The sequence below is a fragment of the Rhipicephalus microplus genome, chromosome 2 (genome assembly GCF_043290135.1).
Source record: "Rhipicephalus microplus isolate Deutch F79 chromosome 2, USDA_Rmic, whole genome shotgun sequence".
NCBI classification, from domain to species: Eukaryota; Metazoa; Arthropoda; class Arachnida; order Ixodida; family Ixodidae; genus Rhipicephalus; species Rhipicephalus microplus.
The window spans coordinates 238,206,413-238,232,517 of NC_134701.1; the positions used below are offsets into that span (position 1 = coordinate 238,206,413).

General features: G+C 45.8%; 1 protein-coding gene and 1 long non-coding RNA gene across 2 annotated transcripts in view; one reads left to right on the forward strand and one right to left on the reverse strand.

Annotated features, from left to right (window-relative positions):
* nompC (no mechanoreceptor potential C) overlaps nucleotides 1-26,105 on the forward strand; it is a 149,440-nt gene that overhangs the window by 121,125 nt on the left and 2,210 nt on the right. The window contains exons 5-26 of the mRNA XM_075878052.1: nucleotides 7,261-7,668; nucleotides 8,338-8,436; nucleotides 9,372-9,470; nucleotides 9,808-9,909; nucleotides 10,124-10,225; nucleotides 10,502-10,600; nucleotides 10,923-11,054; nucleotides 11,153-11,281; nucleotides 12,065-12,181; nucleotides 14,030-14,128; nucleotides 15,258-15,458; nucleotides 16,647-16,745; nucleotides 16,920-17,021; nucleotides 17,122-17,226; nucleotides 17,335-17,436; nucleotides 17,985-18,287; nucleotides 20,408-20,515; nucleotides 21,196-21,393; nucleotides 22,351-22,449; nucleotides 22,564-22,671; nucleotides 23,088-24,450; nucleotides 24,917-25,027. Coding sequence (XP_075734167.1) covers nucleotides 7,261-7,668; nucleotides 8,338-8,436; nucleotides 9,372-9,470; nucleotides 9,808-9,909; nucleotides 10,124-10,225; nucleotides 10,502-10,600; nucleotides 10,923-11,054; nucleotides 11,153-11,281; nucleotides 12,065-12,181; nucleotides 14,030-14,128; nucleotides 15,258-15,458; nucleotides 16,647-16,745; nucleotides 16,920-17,021; nucleotides 17,122-17,226; nucleotides 17,335-17,436; nucleotides 17,985-18,287; nucleotides 20,408-20,515; nucleotides 21,196-21,393; nucleotides 22,351-22,449; nucleotides 22,564-22,671; nucleotides 23,088-24,450; nucleotides 24,917-25,027 — 4,285 coding nt within the window. The remainder of the gene's footprint in view (nucleotides 1-7,260; nucleotides 7,669-8,337; nucleotides 8,437-9,371; nucleotides 9,471-9,807; nucleotides 9,910-10,123; nucleotides 10,226-10,501; nucleotides 10,601-10,922; nucleotides 11,055-11,152; nucleotides 11,282-12,064; nucleotides 12,182-14,029; nucleotides 14,129-15,257; nucleotides 15,459-16,646; nucleotides 16,746-16,919; nucleotides 17,022-17,121; nucleotides 17,227-17,334; nucleotides 17,437-17,984; nucleotides 18,288-20,407; nucleotides 20,516-21,195; nucleotides 21,394-22,350; nucleotides 22,450-22,563; nucleotides 22,672-23,087; nucleotides 24,451-24,916; nucleotides 25,028-26,105) is intronic.
* Nucleotides 2,279-18,062, reverse strand: LOC142775838 (uncharacterized). The gene is made up of 2 exons (XR_012887063.1): nucleotides 17,930-18,062; nucleotides 2,279-2,614 (listed from the first exon to the last, which is right to left on the reverse strand). It is a non-coding gene; the product is annotated as an uncharacterized LOC142775838 (long non-coding RNA).

The window sequence follows — 26,105 nt, forward strand, 5'->3', positions numbered from 1 at the left end:
CACGCTCTCTGGTTAAACTTGCTCTAAATGAGCATACTGGCGATGCAATGATTAGCGCTAGTACTAGAGCGTTTAGGCTAGCTTCTCCGTATGAGAGCCAACAAAGCGAGACGGGTTCGTTTCAGAGACGCGTGGCGCTTAATGTTTTCGCGGCACCACGATCACCGTGAAAAGTGACGGCAGTACTTACCGCAACCAGCGTGAACAAGTCCTTCGAAGAATAAACGTGGCGCTGGGAGCTCTGGCTGGGGGATGTCGTGATGATAATGATAACACATCTCAGGCATGTCCTGTACCCCCTACTGCAGATGGGTCGGTAATTGAGCTTTGCCAGGACGGCATAACATCAAAAGGTGTCATAAAAAAAATTCACATAAGTGAAGGTTGTAATAAATACGCACAGTGCTTCAGAATATATACTAGCAAACGCTTTTCAATGAGAATGGGGAATTGGTTGCATTAAATTGATCGGAATGCAAGAAATTAGCAAATTAATAATGCGAGAAAAAAGAAAAAAAGACGACTGGCGCAATATCGTCAAGTCTCCCATATTCCTTTTTTTTTCGTCGTTTCGGTAAAACTTGACAATATCTTTTCAGTATTTTCTAGAAACTACTCAGTTCTTTGCAAATCTCCAGGTGTGGGTGTGTTCAAGATTATACTCTACTACATCCAGCACTTAACGAAACGAAATTTGTGCGGCACACCAACAGAACAGGAGGATTTTGGGGATGCTCGCTCGGGTGAGTTTCGTGTATACCGCTCATGGTCGCATGGGACTGATGGGTCATCGTTCATCGTCGAATATCTGTGAATTTGGAGACGGCTTAATCGGCGGGCAGCCATACTGAACTGGTCAATAGAATGCAGACACTCCTTGTATTCCTGCAGTGACTGGGGGGTTCGTAATCTTTTATTATTATTATTATTATTATTATTATTATTAGTAGTAGTAGTAGTAGTAGTAGTAGTAGTAGTAGTAGTAGTAGTAGTAGTAGTAGTAGTAGTAGTAGTAGTAGTAAATGGTCTAAAGGAAAAGGAGCAATACACAAGTGGTGACTTTCTCACTTTACTCGCACAAAAAAAAAGTAATACGCGCAGCTTTCACTAGTGGCGCAAGGCTGGAACCATCAGCGGAGCTAGTGTTAGACCTAGCTGGTTATACATTCTACAAATGCCAAGCTTTTGTGGAAGATGATAAATTGTTGCTATTGGTACTAACTATGCCAATACTTTGGCTAGGCATGTCACGCGACCACTTGTCCTGTGAGTAAGTGACTTTAATCACGTGACTAGCTGTTACGCGATGTTGCGTTGTTGTATTCACGTGACTAAATGTGGCGTCATTTTTAGTCTTGAAACTATATGTCGCAGGGTGTTACATTATGCTTAGTCATGAGAGTAGTTACATGGTGTCAAACGATTCAAGTCACGTGGCTAGTTACGTCATGTTCATAATTTTTAGTCACGTGGCTAGCTATTAGGTGATCTTACGGTATTTCGAACCGCGTCACTGGCTACGAGAAGTTACGTAATCTCCGTCCCGTGGCCAATTGTTACGTGATGTTACGGGATTTTCAGTCACGTAACAGGCTCGTCTATCATAGTTCTTGTATTTCACGCCGCACAAACCGGCGCACGTGTTGTGGGAGCGAAGCAGAAGAGTAAGAAGACGAGGTGAGCGCGTACTGGTTCACGAGGATGGCAGTGCCTGTACCCATAGAGTCTATCTATCTATGCCTGTTACATAGCCTCTTAGATTTCCCTTGCCTGCCGGATTATCGACGGTCACTTGGGAAGCGGCCGTCGTCGTAACTATGGTGGTGGCGCCACTTACGTAGGGGTGTCTTCAAATAAGTGTTTTACGTTTTTGGAGCGTATTTGCAACAAAAATATTGTAAAGAAAGTTTTAAAAGGCGTAAACGTAATTATAATTACCCTACGCAAGTGCCGCCGTTATAGATGACAGGCGTTTTGCGCTCATTCAGCAGGCAATCCCTTCAATACAAGGCATAGCCTCTGAAATTGGCAAATGCCAAAATTGCTGATCTCAAAGGCCAAGCACAAAGACCCTTACCCCTACGTAGGTAGCGCACTATAGATGACGGGCGTTTCGCACTCATTCAGCAGGCAAGGGAAATCTAGGAGGCTATGCCTGTTCGCACTACCCGACGCAACGTAAAACTTAAAGAGCCCCGCTTTTGAAAGCATTGTACATATTCAAGGTGAAAACTACCCCAAATGTGTGATGGAGAGCGTAGGGTCGACAAGGCAATAAAATTATACAATGTTTATTCTTCAGAGGAGAAAGAGGGCCCACAGGAAGACCTCATGATGGAGGCTGGTCGGTCGAGTTTTTATCGGTTGACATGCATATGCCGTAGTCGCCATCAAAGTGGATGCACTCGCACGGCGGTGCACACGCCACTGTCACGAAGCCACCGCACGATTCACCGCATAATGCTGTCTTGACAATATACCGGTGTCAGTACGCCAACGTACCACGCCAGCAGCATGGCCATCAGCAGACGGCACAGTATCGACATGCAGGGTGAAGTCATGACGGACGAAGACGCAAGCCGAAGGCAGTCGAGTCAAGCTTGACCGCAGAGTCCTGCACGAGAAAGCGCGTGTGGTCCGCAGTGAGCTGGCGAAACGATTGAAATAAAGTGTGAGATCACTGGTGACTTGCATAGTAAGTGTCTGCATAGTAAGAAATGTGAGCTGGACGACAGCGTCGCCTCACGATTGGGTCATATAAAAAATATCAAAAGCATTGGTTCCAACGCACGCGGAGAGTTGCTAAGAAGGAAGCAGAAGCAGAAGATAAACGAATTCATCAATGCATTAGTTCACTTATTATGAAAGAAGTATAACAGCAGCCGGCGCACTTTCTCACTCGCAAGATACAGCAAGACTGTGTGTACTCGAAGCTAAAAGTCTCAAACTATACTAAATGCCTGGTGACAAAGGTAGGAACGACCAAACAGCATCAATGTACACATCGCAGAGATAGGAAAAATCAGTGTTCCTTACAACATAATCGCTTAGAACATGAATTTCATTTCTAAAACAAGGTAACGCCCGTTTCATGGCCGATCTCCAACGGTGGGCTGCACCTCCTTACCAAGGTATGCAAGCAATCAACCAAATAGATGAGGCAGGTAGTTATCGTCCATTCCATGTGAAGGGTGCATGCCGAGGTCGTCTGCAGGGTAGCAGACGCAGTGGCACAGTCAACGAAACCTCCGCACGTTTCACCATCCCCGGCCAAAGCTTGTGTGTTTACCTGTGCCATTATACCACCGTGCCCCGCCAGAAGCACGATCATTGGCAAACATTGTAGTATTGACAAAAAAGGAGAAGACACTGTAGACGATCAACCCAGTCGGTCGCTGTTAATTCAAGTACGACTGTGATGCCTTGCGCGAGGGAAGTGTTGATGGCCAGTGAACCGATGAAAGCACGGACAGAGTTCGCACGTGATTTCATTGTGAAGTATGTAAGAAGTAGGGTGACGTCACATTACATCGTTCAAGAATGTATGGTGTCTTCTTATAATGACGTATACAAAGTAATTAAAGCCAGCAACCACTATTGCGCTTGTTCGTATATTCATTTGGTGCGTAAAGCTCCGGCACGCATGAGTACGACACAATCGTGTCATTATGGGAGCGACGTATTCTGCTAGGATACCTTATTTATTATCAAACTTACAGCTCTTTTTTTTTTGCCCTTGACTAAAGAGCAAGCCGACAATTACGTTTGTTCTCCACGTCAATGGCACGTTCCCTTCCTCAATAACGTGATCCCGTTAGGACTGAAGCGTTCGTGGATAATATAATTTTATTTACAATTAGGTCAATGGAGCGGCAGGCTGAAGATAGGGGCGGTCAGTTCTTGCTGCCGGTCAGCCGAAATCGCTCGCGCCCATTCTTCTCCATTCGTGCGCTTCTAGCGCCGCGTTACATTTCCCTCGGGGCCAGACGAAGCTGACCGAGAAAGTCAGAGAACTCACTGAGTGCAGTGTTTTAGTCATGCAACATGGACGAATTGCGTCCTGCGTGAACGGCGGTTGCCAGCCGACACTTTTGCTACGATGCAGAGTGACTTCACTCAAAGCTTTGATAATGACGAATGGACGAGCGTACTTTCAAACAGGCTTTTGGAAAAGTCCCTGATTTCACACTAGTTCCCGCAGACACACGAAATCACCCGTTCCAAAGGTTACTGGCAGATGCATAGCGTCGTAACGGGCCTTTGCACGGGAATGGGACAAGAGAGTTTCGAGTCGGGCAAGTCGACGTGCTTCATCGGCACGGCACAAGGATTGCGTGACACTTTTGTTTTTATTGGTCAAGAAAGGAAGCACGGTGTCAAGGAAAAAAGATGACGAGCGTAGAGCAAAAAAGAAAAGTGTATAATCCCTGACTTCGTGTTTGGTGGTGTTAAAAGCGTTCGTTATAAATGGTAGTACGGCGTACGAGCTCTTATGGTCCTCTGATATATGCATTGAGGGCATGTTGATGATGGTACGATTGGTGCACTCTGTTAGCCCACTGGCTTGCGGGTGGTGAGGCGGGGATACCGATAATGGCACCCACAAAGCCGTGGTAATTCTTCGACAACGTCAGCGGGGAACTGCTGGCCGTGATCCCTTATTACTACACGGGGAGCTCCGTGACGCCGAATAATCGAATGCAGGGGGAGCCAGGATTACCAGAGGAGGTGTCTGAAGCGAGTTCCATTGTCTTATTGTAACGGCTCAGTATAACAGTATTATAGATACTCATTGTTCATACTAATAACAATAATAACCATTGGAGTTTAACGTCCCGAAACCACCTTATGAGTATATACATGTCGTGGTGAAGGTCTCCGGAAATTTCGGCTACCCGGGGTTCTGTAACGTGCTTCTAAATTTAAGCACACGGGCCACAAGCATTTTCGCCTCCATCGAAAATGTGGTCGCTATGGCCGGGATTCGATCCCGGAACGTGCGGGTCAGCAGCTGAGTGCCTTAACCACTAAGCCACAGTGGCGGGTTACTCGTTGTTCATTACTGGCCTTACTGAAATTCTCAATAAAGATGAAAGCCAACGGATAGAAACGCAATGGGCAAAAATGAGCTATATAACCAGGGTTAAAGTACCTCGGGTATGACAACGTACATTTTCGATAGATGAAACAATGCCAATGGCTTCTTGTAGTCCTGGAAAATTGAGGATGAAGAGTAGCTGCATTAGCTATCCGGGGTGCAGTCCGATAAAAAAGAAAGCGAGAGACATCATAATGGTCAGGTTGTGCTTTCCGTTTTCCGTGTTTCCCTCAGACAACGTCCAATTGCCAAAGAGATATGGGGTCGTTTTGGATGTCTACGCTCGGACATCCCTATACCATAGGCTTCTCGAATAGATAGTAGGTCATGGTGCCTTGTGGGAAACTTGCGTACATGGAGACTGAGTAACTGGCAAACGACCATTTTGAAATATTTGAAAATAGTTCAATATTGCACTTTCTAGAAGGCCCTTTGGCCTTCTAGAAATTGCAATATCGCGCAGTCAGTTCAATAAGCCCATGTCCTCAACAAGACAATGTCTGTGAAAAAAAAATAGTGCTCATGAGGATGATCTATAAGATTGTGGGTAATGCATATTTTATAAGAGATAGATAGATGTGACCTTTCTTCGTTGAGGAACTACGCTATATAAAGGCGTCGTAGTCATTGACATTATGTCAAGTTCCTTTAACCCGACCATTCTACTGCTTAATGCTAAGTTTCAGTACGTTCCTTGTCGAAATGACTCGGATAGTTAGAGAGTTTCGCCGTCGCCAAGATACTGCCTCGGAAAGTTATTGATTAAGTTGGGTGACAAGCTTGTTAAACTTTTATTTATTTATTTGTTTATTTATTTATTTATTTATTTATTTTTATTCACAAAGCCCCCACAGGCTCCAGCTGTAGTATGGTGGGAGGGGGATTACACAGTGCATAATTACATTATTTAAAGCATCGAAACAGGCTGTGTATGTGTATGTGTATGGGTATGTATATGTGTAGATATATATATGAATTTATATATATATATATATATATATATATATATATATATATATGTGTGTGTGTGTGTGTGTGTGTGTGTGTGTGTTCAAATATGGTTGTATGCATTTATGTGTATGTGTATAGGTTCTGAAGTGACACTGTATTAGTTAGTGATATGTATGTGTTATGTTATAGTCATTTAATCCAATTAGTTATCTCCTGTTTTATCACTTACGTGTAAATATTTTGAACTACCATGAGTTTCAATAATTATTTTCATTACGTTCATTTTGTTTTATTCGCTTGCTGTTTTTTTCCTTAGTTGCCAATCTTTGTTCTATATTTTTATTCATGAATTCACAGGAGGTCCCCCTGACAGTTTCTACTTTGGGACCTCCTTCTGTATTATATCAACTTTTTACTTGCACTGTATTATTTTTTACTGAATAAACCACAATAGTACGTGTTATAGCACTTAAAACCAAAAAATAACTTCATACAATTGTTAGCGAGTGCAAACAGGACATGGCTCTAATAAACAAAAAATGCAGAGATGCTCATTTGTTAGGGTACATCACAAATAGTTCCAATTTATACAATACATAGCGATGGGGAGAACACATGATTTAGTGGGAGGTTGGAGTCACTGGTGATGAAAAAAATGGTAATGACTTCGTGACGAAACAATACAGTATTATCAATGTTGGCAACATTGTGTCGCGAAGACCATTCTGTCACGGTTTCAAGCGCTGCTGGTAGTGCCGATGAGTTGAATGCGTTAGTGCGTTCAAAAATGCGCTTGAAGAGAGAAGGAGGAAAGAAATAAGCCAAAGGACAGGGAGGTTAGCCAGTTCTTGGACCGGTTGGCTACCCTGTGCTGAGGATGTGGGTAAGGAGAATGAAAGGTGAAAGAAAAAAGATGTTACAAATAGGGAGGGAGAAAAGACAAGAATAGCGAAAGAGGAAAAGCAGAATAAAGTTAATAAGGCTCTAAAGTCTGTCTCTAAGGTCAGTTGTCCGAAAAAAAAACGTAATAAAGCTTTCACAGCCTTCTCGCGTTTGAAAGAACGGCTATTGTTCAAGCGGCGAGAAGTACGTATCTTCTGGGTGAGGAGGAGAGATGTGGCCTGTTGTTAGCGTGTGCGGTCACGTGGAGACCCTTGAAGCTCCACACTCACTCTCTCTGTCTCTCTTTTACTTGTATCTTACGCGCGCAGGACGGCAACATACCTCTGTTTCTGGCCGTGGAAGCGGGCAACCACGGCGTTTGCCGGGACCTGCTGGGCGCCATGACGCGCGAGCAGGTCTGCTACGTGCACCCGTCGACGGGAAACACGGCGTTGCACCTTGCGGCGCGGCGCCGAGACCTGGACATCATGCGGTTCCTGGTGGAGTGCCAGAGTCCCATCAACCACCAGAACGCCGAGGGACAGACTCCGCTGCACGTCGCCGCCCGCGAAGGGGACGAGCAGGCCGTCAAGCTGTTCCACCACGCGGGTGCCAACCCGAACCTCATCGACAACGAGGACCGCACGCCGTTACATATCGCCACGCAGCTGGGGCACGTGGGCGTCGTCGAGCTCCTCATCGACAAGTACAAGGCGTCCGTGCACCATCGCACCAAGGTGGGTGTGTACATGAGCGTCCGTGCAGTGCCTATAGACCCGGCTCGTTGTTACCCGAATGTGTGCTTAGCGCAACGGCAACTCATGCAAGAAGAAAAATGGAAGGGCATTGTCTTCTAATTTTGGCTTTATCCGAGCACAAGTACCAACATGACAGCTTGATATCCCAAAGCTTGATCAAAGAAAGCTGTTACTTCGTGCACCAAGCGCTTACATCTATGTCTATCTTTATGCGTCCGTTTCGCCCCTTGCTTTTGCTGTGCGCTGCCTTACGTAAGCTGTCATGAACCAACTAGCAGGTTCTCTTTAATCTCGAGTCATCCACCCAGTATAACGAGAGGACTCCGAAGTTCGCCACGCATATATCAGAACTAGTTGGTATTTCAATCGCACATTTCTGGTGGTTTTAAAGAATAATTCTAAAATTGGACTATATAAGCTTACCTTGAAATATTCGGTCAAGACCAAATATATAGCGCTAGCACGGTTGCCGCGATGGCGAACTACTTCGAGAACAAAAGTACACTCGGCCTCATTCGTGTACCGACGTGGCATTCTGCATGCAAACGGTCATTAATCTAGTGAGCTACATGTGCTCACGTTGTGCGTACATCCGTATGTCCTATTAGTGCTGACAAAACCACGGTGTCTGGACTTTTTTTTTCTCAGGACGGAAGCACATTGATGCACATTGCGGCTGAAGCTGGAAGGCCTGAAACAGCCATGGTCTTCATGAAAAAGGGCGTCCCGTTGCATATGTCAAACAAGGTACTGCAAGAGCACTTCTACACTTGTTTTTTTTTACCTTTGTTCGTTGACTCAGATACGGAGGTTTCCAAATCAATCAGAGGGTGAGGGAGTCAGTGGTGGCGAGGTATGAGGTATTGAAACGAGATCGCTGCTCTCGGAACGAACGGAGCAACAGACACGGTCGAACCAAACCAAATAAACACATTTAACTGCTTTTACATCTATGGTATCGTCAGCCGAATCAAGTACATCACTGTAGTGATCAACACGCTAAAACACAATCTTATACAATACTCCAATACACTCAATCCACATAAAACAAAAACAAGGTAGCGCGAAGACTGCGTCATCAACGCTCGACTCACTACAAGGGGCCGACGGTAAGAAACGGCCCGTGGCTCCGTCCCCACGGACCTGCCGCGGAAAGGCAACCATTCGCGCCAGCCGCCACATGTCGAAGAGGACCACTTGTCTTCCATGTGCCACTACGCGGCCTCGCCATCAGGCGTCACTGCTGGCGCTACCGCGCTGTGATGATGATGACAATTGTTAACTCTCGCGAGCACTGCGACACCTACCGCTCGGCGACTGTTAACACTAAATGCAGCTTATCCATGAGACATTTGCGTCACGAGGTGCAATTAACTTTACAAAATGTGTTAGCACTCTCCACAGAGGTTGAGTTTGAACTGTGCGTTACGGGAGGCACAAAAAGTGCACCCGTCATTTTTGTGGCCAAGAGTTGGAAGTGTATTTACGCATGGTTCATTCCAGCATTGTTTTGAATGCCTACAACATGTGCCTGTTTCGTACACTCATCTTGATTTCTCGTAAGGTATGCAGCCCTGGGAATGGTTGGAGGAGCTTGCTGTTGTTCACCTTTAACTGAGTTGTCCGTTCAGTGTTGTTGACCAACGCAGGAAATTGACGCCATCAAATCGTTTATTTCGCAGGCTGGTGCCAAGTGCATTCACACAGCAGCACAGAAGGGCTACGTAGATATCGTCAGGACGCTACTGCAAAAGGGAGAACACGTAGATGTCAAAACAAACGTAAGTTACGCAAAAGAATCTAAAGCTTCTTTGCCAAATTTTATTAAAAACGACTGCGGGATTGATGCCTCATGTTTTTTTTTTCTTTTTTGTCACTTCTCTGCCAGCTTCGCACTTCTTTTTTCTTGTTTGTCAGTATCTAATAAAGCGATTAGCAATTAGCAAGTCGCATATGTGTGTCTGTTATTGGGGAGGGTCATTCTGACCATTAAAGCAACCTGATGCACCCTTTTCCTGTTACTGTTGATGCTTGTATCCTGTAGGCAAATGACAGCAATACTGTGACGATTTGCTTCGACGAGCTCAGTATTTGAAGTAAACCGTTGTGCGAACGCAGGACGGTCACACGGCGCTCCACGTGGCTGTGTCCGCGGGTCAGGCGCTGGTCGTCGAGACACTGCTGGGACACGGCGCGCAGGTCCAGTTCAAGGCCGGACCCGTGAGTATATCTGTGCAAAACCTGCCTCTTCACCACTGACGTCACTCATTAAGGGACGCTTTCGAGTTTAGTTTCCATATTGTATCTACTGCGTGACTATTACCAAACATCGGTCGTCAACTTTAATGTATATCCCACTTTAGCCCTATTTCGATGTTGCGAAATTGTTGTGTGCTCACGTGGCTGCTAATAAAGGAAGTGCGTTTGATTTCAGAACAACGAGACTCCCCTGCACATTGCTGCACGGGTGAAAAACGCCGACGACTGCGCCGAGCTGCTCATCAAAAGCGGCGCGGACGTGAATGAAAAGGATGCGGTAAGTCACCGGACAGTGCTTATACTATTCCTCCTCCCTCTGTTTTTCTTTTTTTTCTTCTTTTTTTCCAAATCACAACCTAGATATACCGCATGCTTCACGCTCCTCAGATTCTATTCACAGCTGTTACTCTCATATAAACCAGCATCGTACACGTTAAGACGCGCGCTAACGGTGAATATTAGTTTTGTCTGCTTACATCCACGGTATGTGTACTGTGCGCACTTTACTACCACTGACACTCTTCCTCGCCCTTCGCGATTATTTCTTTCGCAGAACGGAGAGATACCATTGCATTTCGCTGCACGGGAAGGCCATCTGAGGACTACAAAGCTGTTACTGGAAGACAACAGCATATCCGACCTGCTCAACAAGGTGAGCATTTCCTGCCTTCTGGCTTGCGCTTGGACTTACACGAAGGCGTGTCTGTGTTCTTGCCTTTGTTTGTTTTGTGCGTTCCGCTGCGGATACTCGCGTGTTGCATTTTTGTGGTCGACACACTTCGTCGAAAGCAAAGGTCACTGCACATATATGCATTCGTTTCTTGATTTATTCAGTAAACGAAGGTACGTTTAACTGGCAACGCAATGTTTGTTGCGCACTGTTTCCACGGAGTTCATAAAGGGAGCTCATAATTATAGTTAATTTAGCTCAAGGTACTGTTCGCTTGTTTGTTCGTTTATAATACCTCCAACAGGACGGAGAGAGTCCTCTTCACGTGGCGGTCAAGAACTGTCATTTTCCGGTGGTGGAAGCCCTGCTGGATGACTGGGAGAAGAAGAATTCAGACCCGGAGGAAAAGAAGAAGCTGGCCAACCAGAAGAACATGGTAGGGGGCATCAACGGCTGTGTATACGCGAAGCTGCTTTCATTATTCGTGTTTGTAGTTGTTAACGCGACCTTAATGCACGGTGACGTGGGCCGCAGGAGGGCGAGAACTCGCTACACTACGCAGCCACCATAACAGAGAAACAGAAGCACTACGCCACCGAGGACCGCGACATAATGAGGATCCTGCTCAAGCACGGGGGCGACGTGAACGCCGAGACGAGGACGGTAAGCTTCGTACTTATTTCCCATATTACAGCGTTCCAGTTCGCTTCGATAATACGTTCTGGAGCAGAGACTTCACTGCATAGCTGTCCTGGCAATGACGTAGTGAATGGGTCTGTATTCGCCTTGTCGCCATAACCAAGTGCACGATGACCAAAGATTATGGAACAATACTGAGAACGAAGAAGGCCAGAGGCGTTGTCTCTGATTCCTAAAACACACTTTGTAAGCATTGGCTCTCTATTTAAAGCAACCAATTTAAGTGGCCGACATTGCTACTTACGGTTTCAGACAATTGCACACTTTGTAATCTTCGTTCTCACTCTCTGGACGTTGTGCATGGTGTAATATGTATATAGTTTTGATTACGAAGCTTGTCATTGCTGTGTGGTATTCGTGAAATTTGTCTGAAGGTGCGGTGGATAGAAATCTTTGCGGTGAACTGTGTGTGCTTTCACGTAAAGCCCTTCGCGTACATTTTTTATAGTACACGTCCCATAAATCGCACTGTAACATTTATTTCGGACACATCGAAACACCGCCGCATGTTTGAATTCGCCATCATAATTTGCCTTGTCCTATTGACTGAAGACATCAGCACGGAAGAAGTGTGGATTGTTCACAAGGGAGCGCCGTTCGTAATACGACTGTTGGGGTGTGTAGCAGAATATATGGCATATCAAAACGACGTGAATAGGTTGGCAGTTTCATCTGTTAAATCGGTCGATTCATCGGGGCTATAACCGCATATTCATTTTTCTTGCATGTTTTTATGCCCAAAAACAGACGATGGAGACACCTATACACCACTGCTCCAGAACCGGGAACGTGGCGATCCTGCAAGAGATCATCGACACCATGCCTCCAGCTGCCGTGATGATTTCTTGCAACCAACAAGCTAGGGTGAGTTCACACTCATAGCTACTGATTTTCAGCATTATTATAAGCCTTCCCAGAACTCACGTTTGCACTCACGTCTACTCACACGTATCTAAAGCCGCGTCGTTCATGCACCGTTTCAATATTTATTGATCAGGGGCGCGAATAATGTAGGAGGGTGCCTTGATTCCCCCTCTCGCCAATTCTTCCAGGAAAGTTCATAATGAATATATCTTATGCTGTCATTCCTTTCAGAAAAAATGCCTTACTGGTTTGCCAGCACCCATACATAATTCATATTCGAAGTTACCATACCAAAAGACGCCAAGAAGATCACCAATTTTACAGCGCTGTTAAAGAGCATTCACATCATGGCCGAAAAAGCTAATTCTAAGCTAATAGACTCATGATTCGACTCACCCGGATTCACTCATACTCAAATCGAGCCGTCAGTCTAAGCCTGAGCGAGTCCCGGTGAGTAGTGTTGGGGTGAGATTCAGTGAGAGGGAGTGCGGCTGGAAAAAAAATCGAGAGTGTGAGTTTAAGTGAGTTCGGCTCAAGAAACGTTTGGTGAGCCCGAGTTCGAGTGATCCCTAACTGTAAAATGTACTTCACGAGTGAGTCTAAGTGAGTTCTAGAAGTTTTGCCGACCTATAGTTCGCAGTATAGCACTAATGACGTAAAATAAAGATCAACTGTGGATTTCTCAGGCATATAATCTGAAGAAAATTTGGCCCCGTACCTGCATGTTTCACTGCAAAAGTCGTCAAAAGACGATAGCCTTGCGTGTGGAGAGAGTGATTATTTGATTTTCTGCGCGAGGAAATCGGTGAATTGTATTCCGGAAGCGTTGCGTTAGAGAGCCTCGATCCGTGCAGTGAAGGCGAACGAGCACATCGAGCCACGTTAGACACGAGTGCCATCTGACAGTCATCTTCAAAAACGAATGCACGCCTGTCTCGGAGGCGATAAGGTGTAGAGCGCAAAGCGATGGGCAGATGCAACCACCATGTCGTATTACCAAAGCGTTGGAAACACTTGCCTTTTTGAGCATCGTGTTGCACTGTCAGCGCAGCGTGATAAATGCTACGGTTCTTAGAATTACTTGTATGTACCTTTTCTAGTAAAAAGACACACATACATAACATCGACGTGTTGTTATCATGCCTCAGATATGTGCAATAATTGCTTTTTGATTGACAATCACCCAAGTATGAATGCTGGAACTTGAGCAATATTTGTGGGCGCTGCGGATTGGGTTGGCCGTTTGATATCGTTTGATGCCGTTAGGGGTATTGTTACCGCAAACAAACAGATAAATGCACAGACAGACAGACAGACAGACAGACAGACAGACAGACAGACAGACAGACAGACGGACGGACGGACGGACGGACGGACGGACGGTCGGACGGACGGTCGGACGGACGGACGGGCGGGCGGGCGGGCGGGCGGGCGGGCGGACGGGCGGGCGGGCGGACGGACGGGCGGGCGGGCGGACGGGCGGACCAAAATTTTGGTGTCGAAGGTCCCCAAGACAGACTATCGTCTTTAAAAAGGGTGTAACTTATGAGGGACTGTCTGTCGCTTACAGACAGGTATACGGACGATGCCCCATTGCAAAAGGACAGCTCAGTTAAAAGAAAACAGGTGTACAAACAACAACGCACTTAAGCAGCAAATTTATAAGGCACTCAAAATCACAATTAACTCATGTCCTTATCATTTGCTTGATATTATTAAATAGAAGCCGGGACTTATCACGCCTACTATCTCAATAATAATGCACCCTGGATTAATTTCCTAGTTCTAATATTTGCGTTCTCAATTTCTCGTATCTCGGTATCACTCACTTATGTACAATTTTTGCAGAATGGCTGGGCTCCGCTGCTCTACGCCTGCGATGCCGGTCATCCGAGGGTGGCGAGTCTGCTCATCCAGAACGGAGCCAGGGTGGACACATTCGACGAGGTAGGCTAGTCAGCCGCCTTGCCGACCTACGGTCCGCTCTAACGCACTCACAGTGCACAAAATTTGGTGATCTGTGGCAAATGAGCTATACCTCGAGAAAACGATCAAGGGTAGCGGATACGTCTTGGCGACTTCATATTTACCTCGGTGTTACGTCTGTCAACCTAGAGATTACAGAAAATGCAAGTAGTCTACTCGCTGTAGACATAAACTGTGAAGCATATATAACTGGAGCAAGAAGCTCTCACAAGACGTACTACGTTATGGTACGACCCAGATAACTATTTAGCAAGTACTATGTTTACCCTCTAGTACATCGTGTCACTACTGGTGTTAGCATTAGTCTTCAAAAATCCATCCTTTCAACGTGTCATATCGTTACGTTAAGGTCATTTTCTTTCGCACTATTGAGGCACATTTGGTGGCAAGGTTATATAAAATAGCACCATCTCTGCAGATACAATAGAACCTCGTTATTACGACAATCCATACAGCACACTATCTGTTATAACAAACTAAGTACGAACTTCGGTTGGTCAGACTTAACTTCAATGACATTTATTTTTTCTATAACGAAACCGAAAACGCGAGAGCCACTACAATATCGGATGTAACGAAGAAATATTTGGTTGGTGTGAGGCTCACAATCGCAAATCAAAAGGCAGCATGAAAAACAAAATAAGTGGTGAAAGGCAAGAAACAACCATATTTTTTCTTAAAGTTAGTTTTTTTTTTACATCAAAAGCTTGGTTAAAACTATAGTTCAATAACTGCGCGAATTTTGGCAATCCAGCTTTAAATAAGGTCATTTCACTCGCTGCGCTGTTTAAAGATGTAAACAACGCAGAAAACATTTGAAGCTCGTTTACAGTGGATTGATTGTCGGTTTGAAACCTATAGAGTAATGTGTTTCTGTATCTGTTAGTTTAGCGGGAAAAACCAGGCTGATTATTTGTTTAAGCCGATCTTTATCTTTGATGTTACAATGAACATCGAATGGGACAAAGTAACTTATGGTTCAGATGACATTTTGTTTTACGTAGGTTCTACCGTAATAGTAAAGCAGCAGTGTGGGCCCGAATAGTGATGCCGTCCCCCCCCCCCCCTTCCGCACGTTTCCCATTCATAGACAGGAAAAGCGGCGCTGCACTTGGCCGCCGAAAAGGGCCACGAGGAACTGGCCGACATCCTGCTCGGTGCCAAGGCGTTTGTCAACGTGAGATCTCAGCGGGGTCTCACGCCCCTCCACCTCGCCGCCGAAAAGGGCTACGCAATGCTGATTCGAAAGCTGGTTACAGAGCACGGTGCCATGCTGGACGCCCTCAGCCTAGTAAGTATCTATTAGCGCATGAATCAGAGAGTGAGTACGAAGGTCCTGGGGAGAACGACAGCGGTGCCCAAGGTCCCACCAATCAATCCGTCGGCTCCACCCAGGTAGGGGCCGGTAGGCAGAGTTCTTCGGCGACAGCCCGGGCCCTCTGGATAGTCTTGAGCTGAACGCCGACTTCTGTGCTTCGAAGGGCGGGGTCCCAAGAGGACTGGTCAGAAAAGTATGCGCCCGCGTTGGCAGGACACAGCCCGAGCATGTGGTTGAAATTGTTATATTTGTGGCCGTGCACAGTGTGGGCATACAGTAAAAATGTCAGGATTCTTCCTGTTTAGTGTCGTTGAGGGGATGCATGTACGAGCAGCGGCCGTAGTACGAACACGGCAGCTGAATGAAAAACAACCTCGCTAATAATGACTGCAGAGGCAAAAAGAGCAAAAAATAGGTTGAGTCATATATACAATTGAAGTAATTAGAACATCAACAGATACATTTCGTAAAACGCGTAGGCAATGCAAAGTAAAAAAACATAAGAGAACACGAAATGCGCAAAAATAAATAACGAACTCATAAATAAAAGCTAATAAAACATACATAACGAGAAAAAAAAGACGTTGTACATTCAGTGTAGTTTACGCAGAGAAATGTGAAATAATTAGTCCACGGAATTCACTGGGATTTTTTTTTCGGACGCAATGGAATCGGGAAGTGCATTCCACAATCAAATGGCACGAGAAAGCGCCGACAATGCGTGAGTGCTTCCGCACATGCAAGTGACACCGGGGTGATCATGTAATCTGCAAGACGTGCAATGCCAAGCTTCAAGCCGCAAGGAAGAATTTTCGCCAGCATAAACACAATGCCCACTTTCTGAAACACATCTATTCGTACGATGCGCAGGCATTTTACTTCCTGCAAACCACAATAGCATTCATCATCGATTTGGCGTCGTTGTGGCAATGTATTTCTGCTGCTTTCGTTTATTAAATATTTGATAATATTCTGCAAAAGACACGCCGTTGCATACAACGCGGACATCGAGCACAGCTTACACTGAAAAATGGGCATCCTGTTAATTCACCATGAACCGAATGTATCTATAGTCATTTGCATGAATTCACGTTATATCTTACTGTTTTAGCCAGTCATAGAGCACTGCCTTAAGATACATTTTCGCCTTTGTCCTCGCAGAACAAGAAGACACCGCTCCACCTGGCAGCCGCTGAAGGGAGACTGGATGTGTGTAAAATTCTGCTTGAGCTCAAGGCTGATACGAATGCGCTGGACGACGTAAGTAGAGATCACGTGATATAATAATTATTATCTTTGCAGATTTATTGAATGATTGAGCTATTCATTGATGTAGTGAGTGAGCGAGATAACTAGAGGGCTATAGTTAACAAGAGGGCTTTTTACTACGGGAGCATGTTTAATCTCTCTTTGTTATCGTTCCTACCTATACAGCAAGGACAGACTCCCATGATGCTGGCCATCGAGAATGACCACTCTGAAGTGGTCAAACTGTTTCTGAGGGTGAAGCCGGACCTGGCTATGATGTCGAACGCTGTGAGCGATCGTTTTTCTCTTTTTAAATCTAAAATATAAAAAAAGTTTTTTTTTAATGCATCCGCGTTCTTTTTAATGTTTAATTCTTTTCCCCGTACAGAAAGGGTTTACATGCGCACATATCGCCGCGATGAAAGGCAGCACGGCAGTTATCAAGGAGCTGATGAAATTCAACAAGTCTATCGTGACGAGCTCGAGAAACAGGGTAAGTTCCAGTCACAAGAAATTCCATCTTGTGAACCTTTTCTTCAAATATTGTCGCGGTTCCTTGGATTTAAAGGTAAAATGACCGATGTCTTTGTTCGTGCTTTAGACGACCGACTCGACGCCCCTTCACTTGGCCTCCGCCGGTGGGCATGCGAACGTAGTCAAGATGCTGCTTCAAGCAGGAGCCGATGCCAAAGAAGAGAATGCTGTGAGTGATCTCGCTCTTCGCACTTTTTTTTTCGTTTTTCTTTCCTTCGTACAACTCGCAATCAACAACAGTACTAAGATGACAGTACCATGTGCAACTCAATAAAAACAATTATTATGAACTACCTTTCATGTCGGATAATGATTAGCTGGCAGTAACTGCATATAACACTAATGTTTGACGGCACTACTGTAAAACGTTATTCTTTATCTCTAAAGAAGGCTGAAATTTCGCTATTTCTGATACTCTTGCGTCTACTTCTCACATTCAAGCATAGTTGCGAAAGTACAACCTATCTTGTCAATGTACGTTTCTGTCTTTTGTAAATCATGCTAGTTTGCTTCTACAGTATTCGTACTTATAATTACTTTTTCTCTGTAGCCCAACTTTCAAGTTTCATTCCCGAATTTCGCGGAACCAAGCTCACGCCTATCTCGATTTGTGCTTGCTTTTAAAAAGCCTTGCGTGTCTCGTCCCTGCGCGCAAAGCTTACCGAGTCGAACAGTCAGTCACCTCTAACGTGCCGGCTTCTCTTGTTGTCGCCTAAGGACGGGGACACTGCACTGCACTTGGCCGCTAAGAATGGTCACGTGGCCGTTGCCAGGGTACTGAGCGCCATCGTGCCCTGGTCCACAACCAGCAAGAAGGTGAGAACAATATCCTCAGGGCCTTATTCGCTCCTATATATGCCGGAAGCACCTAACCGCCACGTCTGCTGTTCTCTCTCCGCACAGACTGGGCTGACAGCATTGCACGTGGCAGCCAAGAACGGTCAGATGGACTTTGTTAGGGAGATGCTGACGGAGGTTCAGGCGGCTCTTGCCAGCGAACCACTTCCGGATGGAGGAGACGTAAGCACTGATAATTCTTTCTGCCACGCTTTAGCCTGCTCTCTCTTACGAGGGCTCTCGAAGAATCCTTGTTAAGGTTGCGCTTCTTCAGCGCCGAAGACGCAGCTGCTGCATACTGATCCCCGAAGACGCAGTTGGTGAATACTGAGATTCAAACAGGGTCGTTTGAGTATCAGAAGTTAGGCTTGTCATTCTCTATTTCGAAATCACCTGATGCACGATGCGGAAGTGATCTTGGTGCATCGCGTGGCGTCAGCATACGTTGAAACGTGCAAGGATCGAAAGCGAAATAGATTGCTCTCTTGCGCTCACAACTTCGCCCTGCAATTGTAATAATAGCTTAATTATGGCCCCCTTATGTGGTTCCCCATGCCTTAACACTGTGACTATAACGAAACAGGACGCTTCGGCGCTCTGTCTTCCGTATATACTCATGTACGTCTATTGGGTAACAGCTAGTTTCATACTGAGGGATTCAATAGGAGTCCAGCCCTGCTGACGTCGGAAACGACTAGAATTTGCTAGCTATTGAGACGCTGCAGAAGGTATGCAACCGTGCTCTGCACGGCTATTCAATATGCGGCGCTATTTTGTCTATAATGGCTTACAGCACAATCTGACACATGGGCGAAGAAGAGACACACGAAGATAAATGCTGTCTCTTCTTCGTTTATGCGTCACAGTGCCCTATAAGCTACTATGGATCTTCACCAACTATCCCGGTCTAAATCCTTAATATTTTGTCTCATTTTTATCTAATCTAATCTATTCTATTGTTTAGTAATTCGGCAGTTTTCTCTTTCCCCTGTTGTCGATCGGAATTTAGGCCCTCGAAAACACTGAGGAATCAGAAAGAAGTAACTAAACTTATGGGACTGCGATCTCGTTTATAAAGCTTACGCGACCAGAGACGCAGGGAGGGGGGCAGAGTTGCTCGCCTTGCTACTAGATCCCCCTCCCGCTCTTTGTATCCCCGACCACTAGCCTTAGGCAGCTCCGATCTCGGACTGCATTATTATTTATTGGGCATGCAAGCTTATGCAAAGTGCTTATGTATATATCATGCACGATGCAAATTTTCACATACAAATTTCAAATCCTCAGCGCCCCCTTCCCAAATATTTCGTCGAAGTCCAAAAAGTCTAACCCCCTCCCCCCCTTTCCGCCCACCCTATCCCATTTGACACAAAAGAGGAGCCTGCACCTCTGTGTTTGATGAGCAACTACAGCCTATTCTTGTACCCCTCTCTGTATCTTCATTTTATTAACATCATCTTTACCGCTGCCATATATATCTCGTATCCCAGTATGTCTACCCATTCTCTTGGAAAGATTGATATGTTGCAAACACGGCGCAAAAAAAACGAAATGACAAACAAAAAAACAAGAAAGTAAGATCGAAAGCGCTGATTTTCAACCAGTTGAAAGTCAGTGCTTGTTTTTGCTTTTATCTTCCTGTGTGTTTGAGGCCCCGTTTGTCGCGTTGTATTTGCAATCAGTTTACACCAAGTGGACCAGCGTACACTGTAAGAAAAAGAAAAAGTGTGTGTTACTCTTTTCAGAGAAGCGTGGATTGCCATGTATACGACTCTCTTTAAAGAGACACGTTAACTCTCTCATAAGTTACACGACTCTCAAAAAAAAAAAGAGAGTATAGTGATCTCCGAGGAGAGGCGTAACAAGGCAAGGAAAGACTCCCAAAAAAGGAGTGAAATGACTGTTGTTTGTTTGTTTTTTTCTTAGTGTGTACTACACTTTTAAAGACGTACTGGGTGACCTTACAAGCGCCTTGCGTAATAAATGGCGAAGCTGTATAGTTTCGTAACATCGATAAGTAGTGCTGAGAACATCGTAAAAGCGATAAGTAACGCTGATCACATCGATAAGTAATGCTGATAACAGCGATAAATAATGCTGATAACAGCATAACATCGTAAAAGCGCAAGTAATACTGATAAGTATGGTTTCGTAACATCGACGAGCAATGTTGACAACATCCTGTAACAGCGTATGTAATGCTAATACAAACATGTAAGAGCCTCTTGCGTAAACGTTGCTCCTGGGTGCACGTTCCAGAAAACATCACGGTCGACCCTTGACGAATCTGAATATCGTTTCAGTACGGAATGACGGCATTGCACATGGCGGCAGCTGCGGGCCACGAAGGTGTCGTTCGAATGCTGCTGAACAGCTCTGGAATACAAGCCGACGCGCCAACCTTTCAAGAGGTGAGTTGCTCTTTCCAGGTCATTTAATGAACATTATTTTAGAAAGAGAGAATAAAGGGAAAAGAAGCCAGAGAGGTCAACTAGAAATTGTAGCATCTGGTTTTCTACCCTCCACTAACAGGAGGGGAAAAGGAAGATGAGAAAGAAAGCGAAGAGAAAAGTAGACACGCGGGAACGTTTTCACGTTGCGAAAAAAAAAATCATCGAAAGTCGTTCTTTCAACAGCTCGACGGGAGACGCGCAAGTCATCAACATTTCTTGAGATGGGTCGCGATGTATTTCGTTTCGCCGTTGCATTATTGCAAGTCGCAATAACCAAGTCATTTAGCAATCAATATACTCTTTTTGATTGCCTTTGTTCTGATGCTGCCGCCTACCAAGGCGGCTGCAAACAAGTCCCTCGCTTACAGTATTTGTGAGTGTGTTCCACGTTCTCACAGTGCTCTGAGTGCGCCACCGCACAAAAGCTGATAAAATCAGCTCGCAAAACAACGTTAAGTTTTCGAAGGCAAAACGTCAATGCGAGCATGACTACATTTAAGGCTACGAGTTACAATAACGGGACAATAATGTAAAAAAATACTATTTCGTTCAACAATTGCTCGCGTTGTTCCATTCACTCATTCATTCATTTATTCATTAAAAAGAAGGGCGACAGTTCTATGCGACGAATACTGCAGGGCATGTACCCCCTGCACTTTGCGGCTCAAGGAGGCCACCTGGCCGTGGCCAGCATCCTGCTGAGCCGCGCCGAGTCGCAGCTGCAGTGCGTCGACAAGCTGGGCCGCACCCCGCTACATGTGGCGGCCGCCGCCGGCAAGAGGGAGATGGTCGGCCTGCTGCACAGCCAGGGCGCTGAGATCAACGCCGCCGACAACGTCAGTTGGTGCTACGCAACATTAATGCTTCGATTATAATAGATTAACGTTGGGCGAATCAGTGTTCGGACATTAGCGTCATTGTACGTAACGCAACAAAGCGGGTTGTTCAAATATAAACCTACGAATCTGGCTTTAATAAAATGAGTTGTAACTTTGCGACGTGGTCGTCTTTGTTCCGCTTGTACCGTTACGTTGCGCTGCTCACAATATTAGATTAGATTAGACTAGACCAGATTCAGTTAGGTTAAATTATATTAGATCTGTTGAGAGTTCTTGTGCAAGATGATTATTCACCGATCTTGGTTATCGCTAGGCCTTCCATCCCCGGCAGCCAAAAGTCCATAAGGCTAACTTCTTAAACATGCTGACAGGGAACAGAAAACCAGAAAGTGGGGCGAAAACATTGCTTTTGTCATCCCTTATAATAACTTTTTCAGGATAAATCGTTGTCCTCAGAAAGCACTCGAAAAGACGTTTCCGGGTCAAACCAGCTCGTGTCGTCCTCAGTAAGTACCAAGGTCAATGAGAACTGTGCGGGGACGATTGCACCACTTGAGGACGACCTCGGAACATCGAGTGTTGTCTGCGTACCGACTACTTAAGAATAATGGCAGATTTACGAAATGTCTAATAAGTTAAAACCAACAAGAAATCTGTGCTCTGTTTCAAAACACTCAGCCCGCACAGGATGCTATAGAAAGGGTTGCATGTCATGCACCCTCAATATATTAGTCATAGATATTCTGTCTATCGATGAATTTATTCTTGGCTTGTATAGAAATAAACGCAAGCGCCGATGCCGAAATACTGCGTTCGTCCTCTTTTAAACCAGTTAGTCTTCTGTTATTTTTTTCTTCTTGTAAGCACGATGGGTGATCGGAAATCCTAACAAAACGCCGCGAGAATCACCAGTGCTTACAGCACGACTTTAAATCCAGTATCACACTTTTGCAGATGGGCTGGACCGCTCTACACTTCGCGGCGCGTAACGGATACCTTGGCGTCGTGAAGATACTGGTAGAGAATGGCGCCTACGCAAAGGCAGTGACTAAGGTGCGTACAAACATATCAGATTCTGCTATCAAATGAACGTGGTCTCTGCACTCTGCGTGCCATCTCTAAATTGATCCTTGCTCGAGCGAATGCCGTATCGGATAATATATGCAGGACGGCAAAGTGCCGCTATGTCTGGCAGCGGCTGAAGGTCATTACGACATCATCAGCTACCTGCTCAGGAAAGACCACGACACCACGGACCTTATGGACGACAAGCATGTGAGTATACTTTGGACATACCCAAAGAAGAACGGCAGTCTAACGCTCGGCAATCTATAACTTACCGAGCGTTAGTCACACTTTTTTATTTAATTATTGTACAGCTTAGAGCAACGCAAAGGCTTGGTGCACGTTCCGCGCATGGTAACGACAGTCGCCGTGCACAGCACTGCGCAACAAGGATAGTAATTATTATTCCAACAAAGGTAGTGTAGCGGCCCTATTTTAAACGAAACGTGCTAAGTATAAAAGAGCACACTATAGGGGTGTCTTATGAAAGCTCACCAAGTTTTTTTTTTTTTCTTTTCATTCTTCAAGCTGGCTGTTAGCCGTATTTGTGGCTCTCCCTAGCTGTATTTGCACTGATCAGGCGAAACCAACCTATTTTAAGTTTGCTCTTGCTTTTTCTTCCGCAGTTCCTGATTGACCTGATGGCCTCCGGCAAAGTTCACCAGAATCGGCCCATGGTGGATTTCATCCTCGCCTCGAAGGCGCCCATCGACACAGCCGTCAAAATGGCGCGCAGCTACGAGCTGCTGTCGCTGAAGGAGAAAGAACGCGCCATGGAACTCGAGGAGATGGCCGGCTTCTGCGACAACCTGGCCAACGAGCTTCTCTCCATCGCCGCCTCGAACAACAACACGGCCGCGCTGCTCCGAGCGCTGGACGCACGGAACACTCCTTTTTTAGACGTTCTCATCGAACTGCAGCGCAAGACGGTCGTGGCTCACCCCGCGGCGCAGAAGTACCTCACCGAGCTGTGGATGGGCAGCCACCACTGGACCACGTTGAAGATCGTCCTGCTTTTCTTCGGCTTCCTCCTGTGTCCGGTGTTGTGGGTCGCTTCGTCGCTCGTGTGCGGAAATCACTTCTCGAACATTCCCATAGTCAAGTTCATGTCCTACCTGGTCTCGCACATCTTCTTCGTGATCGTTCTCAGCATAACCATCATCAACCCGTGGCAGCCGTTGTACACGTCCACCCACCTGGTGCCCCACTGGAACGAGTGGCTGCTCCTGTTCTGGTTGCTGGGGATGTTCATCACCGAGATCACCAACCCGTCGGACCGCGAGGGGCTGGGCTATATCAAGACGGTCGTGCTGTTCATAAGCGCGATCGCCATCTCGGTGCACCTGGTGGCGTTGTTCTTCCGCGAGGAGTACTACCGGCTCATATGCCTCTACATCCGCAACCAGCTGTTCGCCGTCGCGCTGCTCTTGGGTTTCCTCGAGTTCCTCAACTTCCTGACGTTCCACCACCTGTTCGGCCCGTGGGCCGTAATCATAAGGGACCTTATCAAGGATCTGATGCGGTTCCTCGCCATTCTTCTCATCTTTCTGGTGGGGTTTTCGCTGAACATGTGCGCCGTGTACCAGCCGGTGTTTGTGCCACCACGCGGGGACAACATAACGCTCCCCATCTTCGGCCAGGAGTTCCAGTCTCCGATCAACACGTTCGAGATGCTTTTCTTCTCGCTCTTCGGGCTCGTGGAACCGGACTACATGCCGCCGCTACACCTAAGCCCGCCGTTCGCGAAGATCATCGTGAAGGTGGTCTTTGGCGTGTACATGATGGTGACCGTGGTTGTGCTCATCAACCTGCTCATTGCTATGATGTCGGATACCTACCAGCGAATCCAGGCGCAGTCGGACACAGAGTGGAAGTTCGGCCGCGCCAAACTCATCCGCAATATGAAGCGCGCATCCCCGGCGCCGGCGCCTCTCAACTGCCTCACCTTCGTGCCGGAGCTCATAATGAACAAGTGCTCTCTCAAGAAAGGTACGGAAATCTTATTTCCTGCAATTCCATTGCGATCAAGCGAAGACAGGCAGTGCTATATTAGCAACCGGCATTTTGACAATGCAATTGGGGATCGCAAACGCTGGCTTTTCTGCGCAAAGCCTTTTTGTGTGGAAAAGTCCACTTTTAGAAACTTTTCTTTAGCGATGCTATGGCGACGTTTGTGAGTAAAGCTATTGTGATAGTTTCTGACTAAACTCAACTTTCCAAGAGTAGAGGCTGTACGTATATTGGCACTTCCTTCGCAAACGATCATTTGCAAGTTCAAGAAAAAACGGGTACATTGTGTGCGAGTAAATTGAGGTATCGTGCGACATAGGCATGTTATACATTAATTCTATGACTATGGTTTCGTTACACATGCGCTTAGCTCGTTTAATATGCACGCTGATTCTTGGAGTTTATTGTTTCATTCTTGGTGAGCCGTTATTCCTCAATGACGCAGTCAAAGGCGGCAGTACCCTGTCCATGCTGAAAGACATGGGCTCTGGACAGACGCAAAGTCGGACCAACTCAGCCACAGGTCCTCGGGGCAACAGAAGAATCATGCCCCTTGGTAAGCAAGTATTTTTTTTTTACAAATATACATTCATTACAACCATTGAGTTACGCCTTTTTCGGGACTTAACAATGGTTGCAGTAAGTGCATGGTGCTGCTATCCTGCATTAGAATATTTTTAAAGCTTGAGCTCTGAGGTTTTACAAGCCAGAATCATGATTAAATTGTGAAGCACACAGTAGTAGGGGACTATGGAGTATTTTGACCACCTAGAGCTCACATGCGTCCAAGCACAAAATTGAGTGTCTCAATGTGATAGCAATTATCCCATTGTACGAAAATGTGCATTTGACACATCTGGTTTCCTGAAACAGTCTCCTAAAGAACTTCTCTGGTGTGTCGAGGCACGTGGCACATTTCTACAATGCTCACAGTTTCCTGTCGATTTTTTTGTGACGTATGCACAATCAAGGCTTGAGACCATCAAGATGTGTAACACGACCCTTGCAATCACACCAACGTTCTGAAGACGTTTCGCAGCTGCCACTGTGCCATTTCTTCTATGGAGCAGGAGTTGCCCGACACACATCATGTCATTGAGCATCGCGTTCACACACAATGCTAAACATTCCAACCATTGTCAATGCTTTGACCTTTATGCGAAACTTTCTTTTGCACTTGGTTCCCATAGCTAACACTGTGCTCCAGACCGAACTCACGACCTTTAAGCTCAGCAGCACAGCATTACAGCCAACTAAGCCACCGCAGCACATGTATGATGAAAATGTATTGTAGTGACCGCAACTGGTGTGGCGTGATGAGTTTGTTAGCATTTTATGGCGCACGTAAGGACACATTAAGACACTTATCATGACAAAACTGCATGTTTTGTGTGTCTGTTCCTGTGTGAACTAGTCCTGTAGACAGTTATGGTGGCCTCAAGTGTAAAAAAATTTTAGATAGAACACTGCTCCATTTGCTAGGTGGTCTCGGGAGTGTCTTAATCGTTAAATGAAAGTAACGGTACATGCACTGCGATGAGTCTCACAGTAATAAGTCATTCATAAACAATTTCCGATTCCATGATGTCTAAAGCATTTCTGAATATTTTTAATGAAACAGCACTCTAACTTGT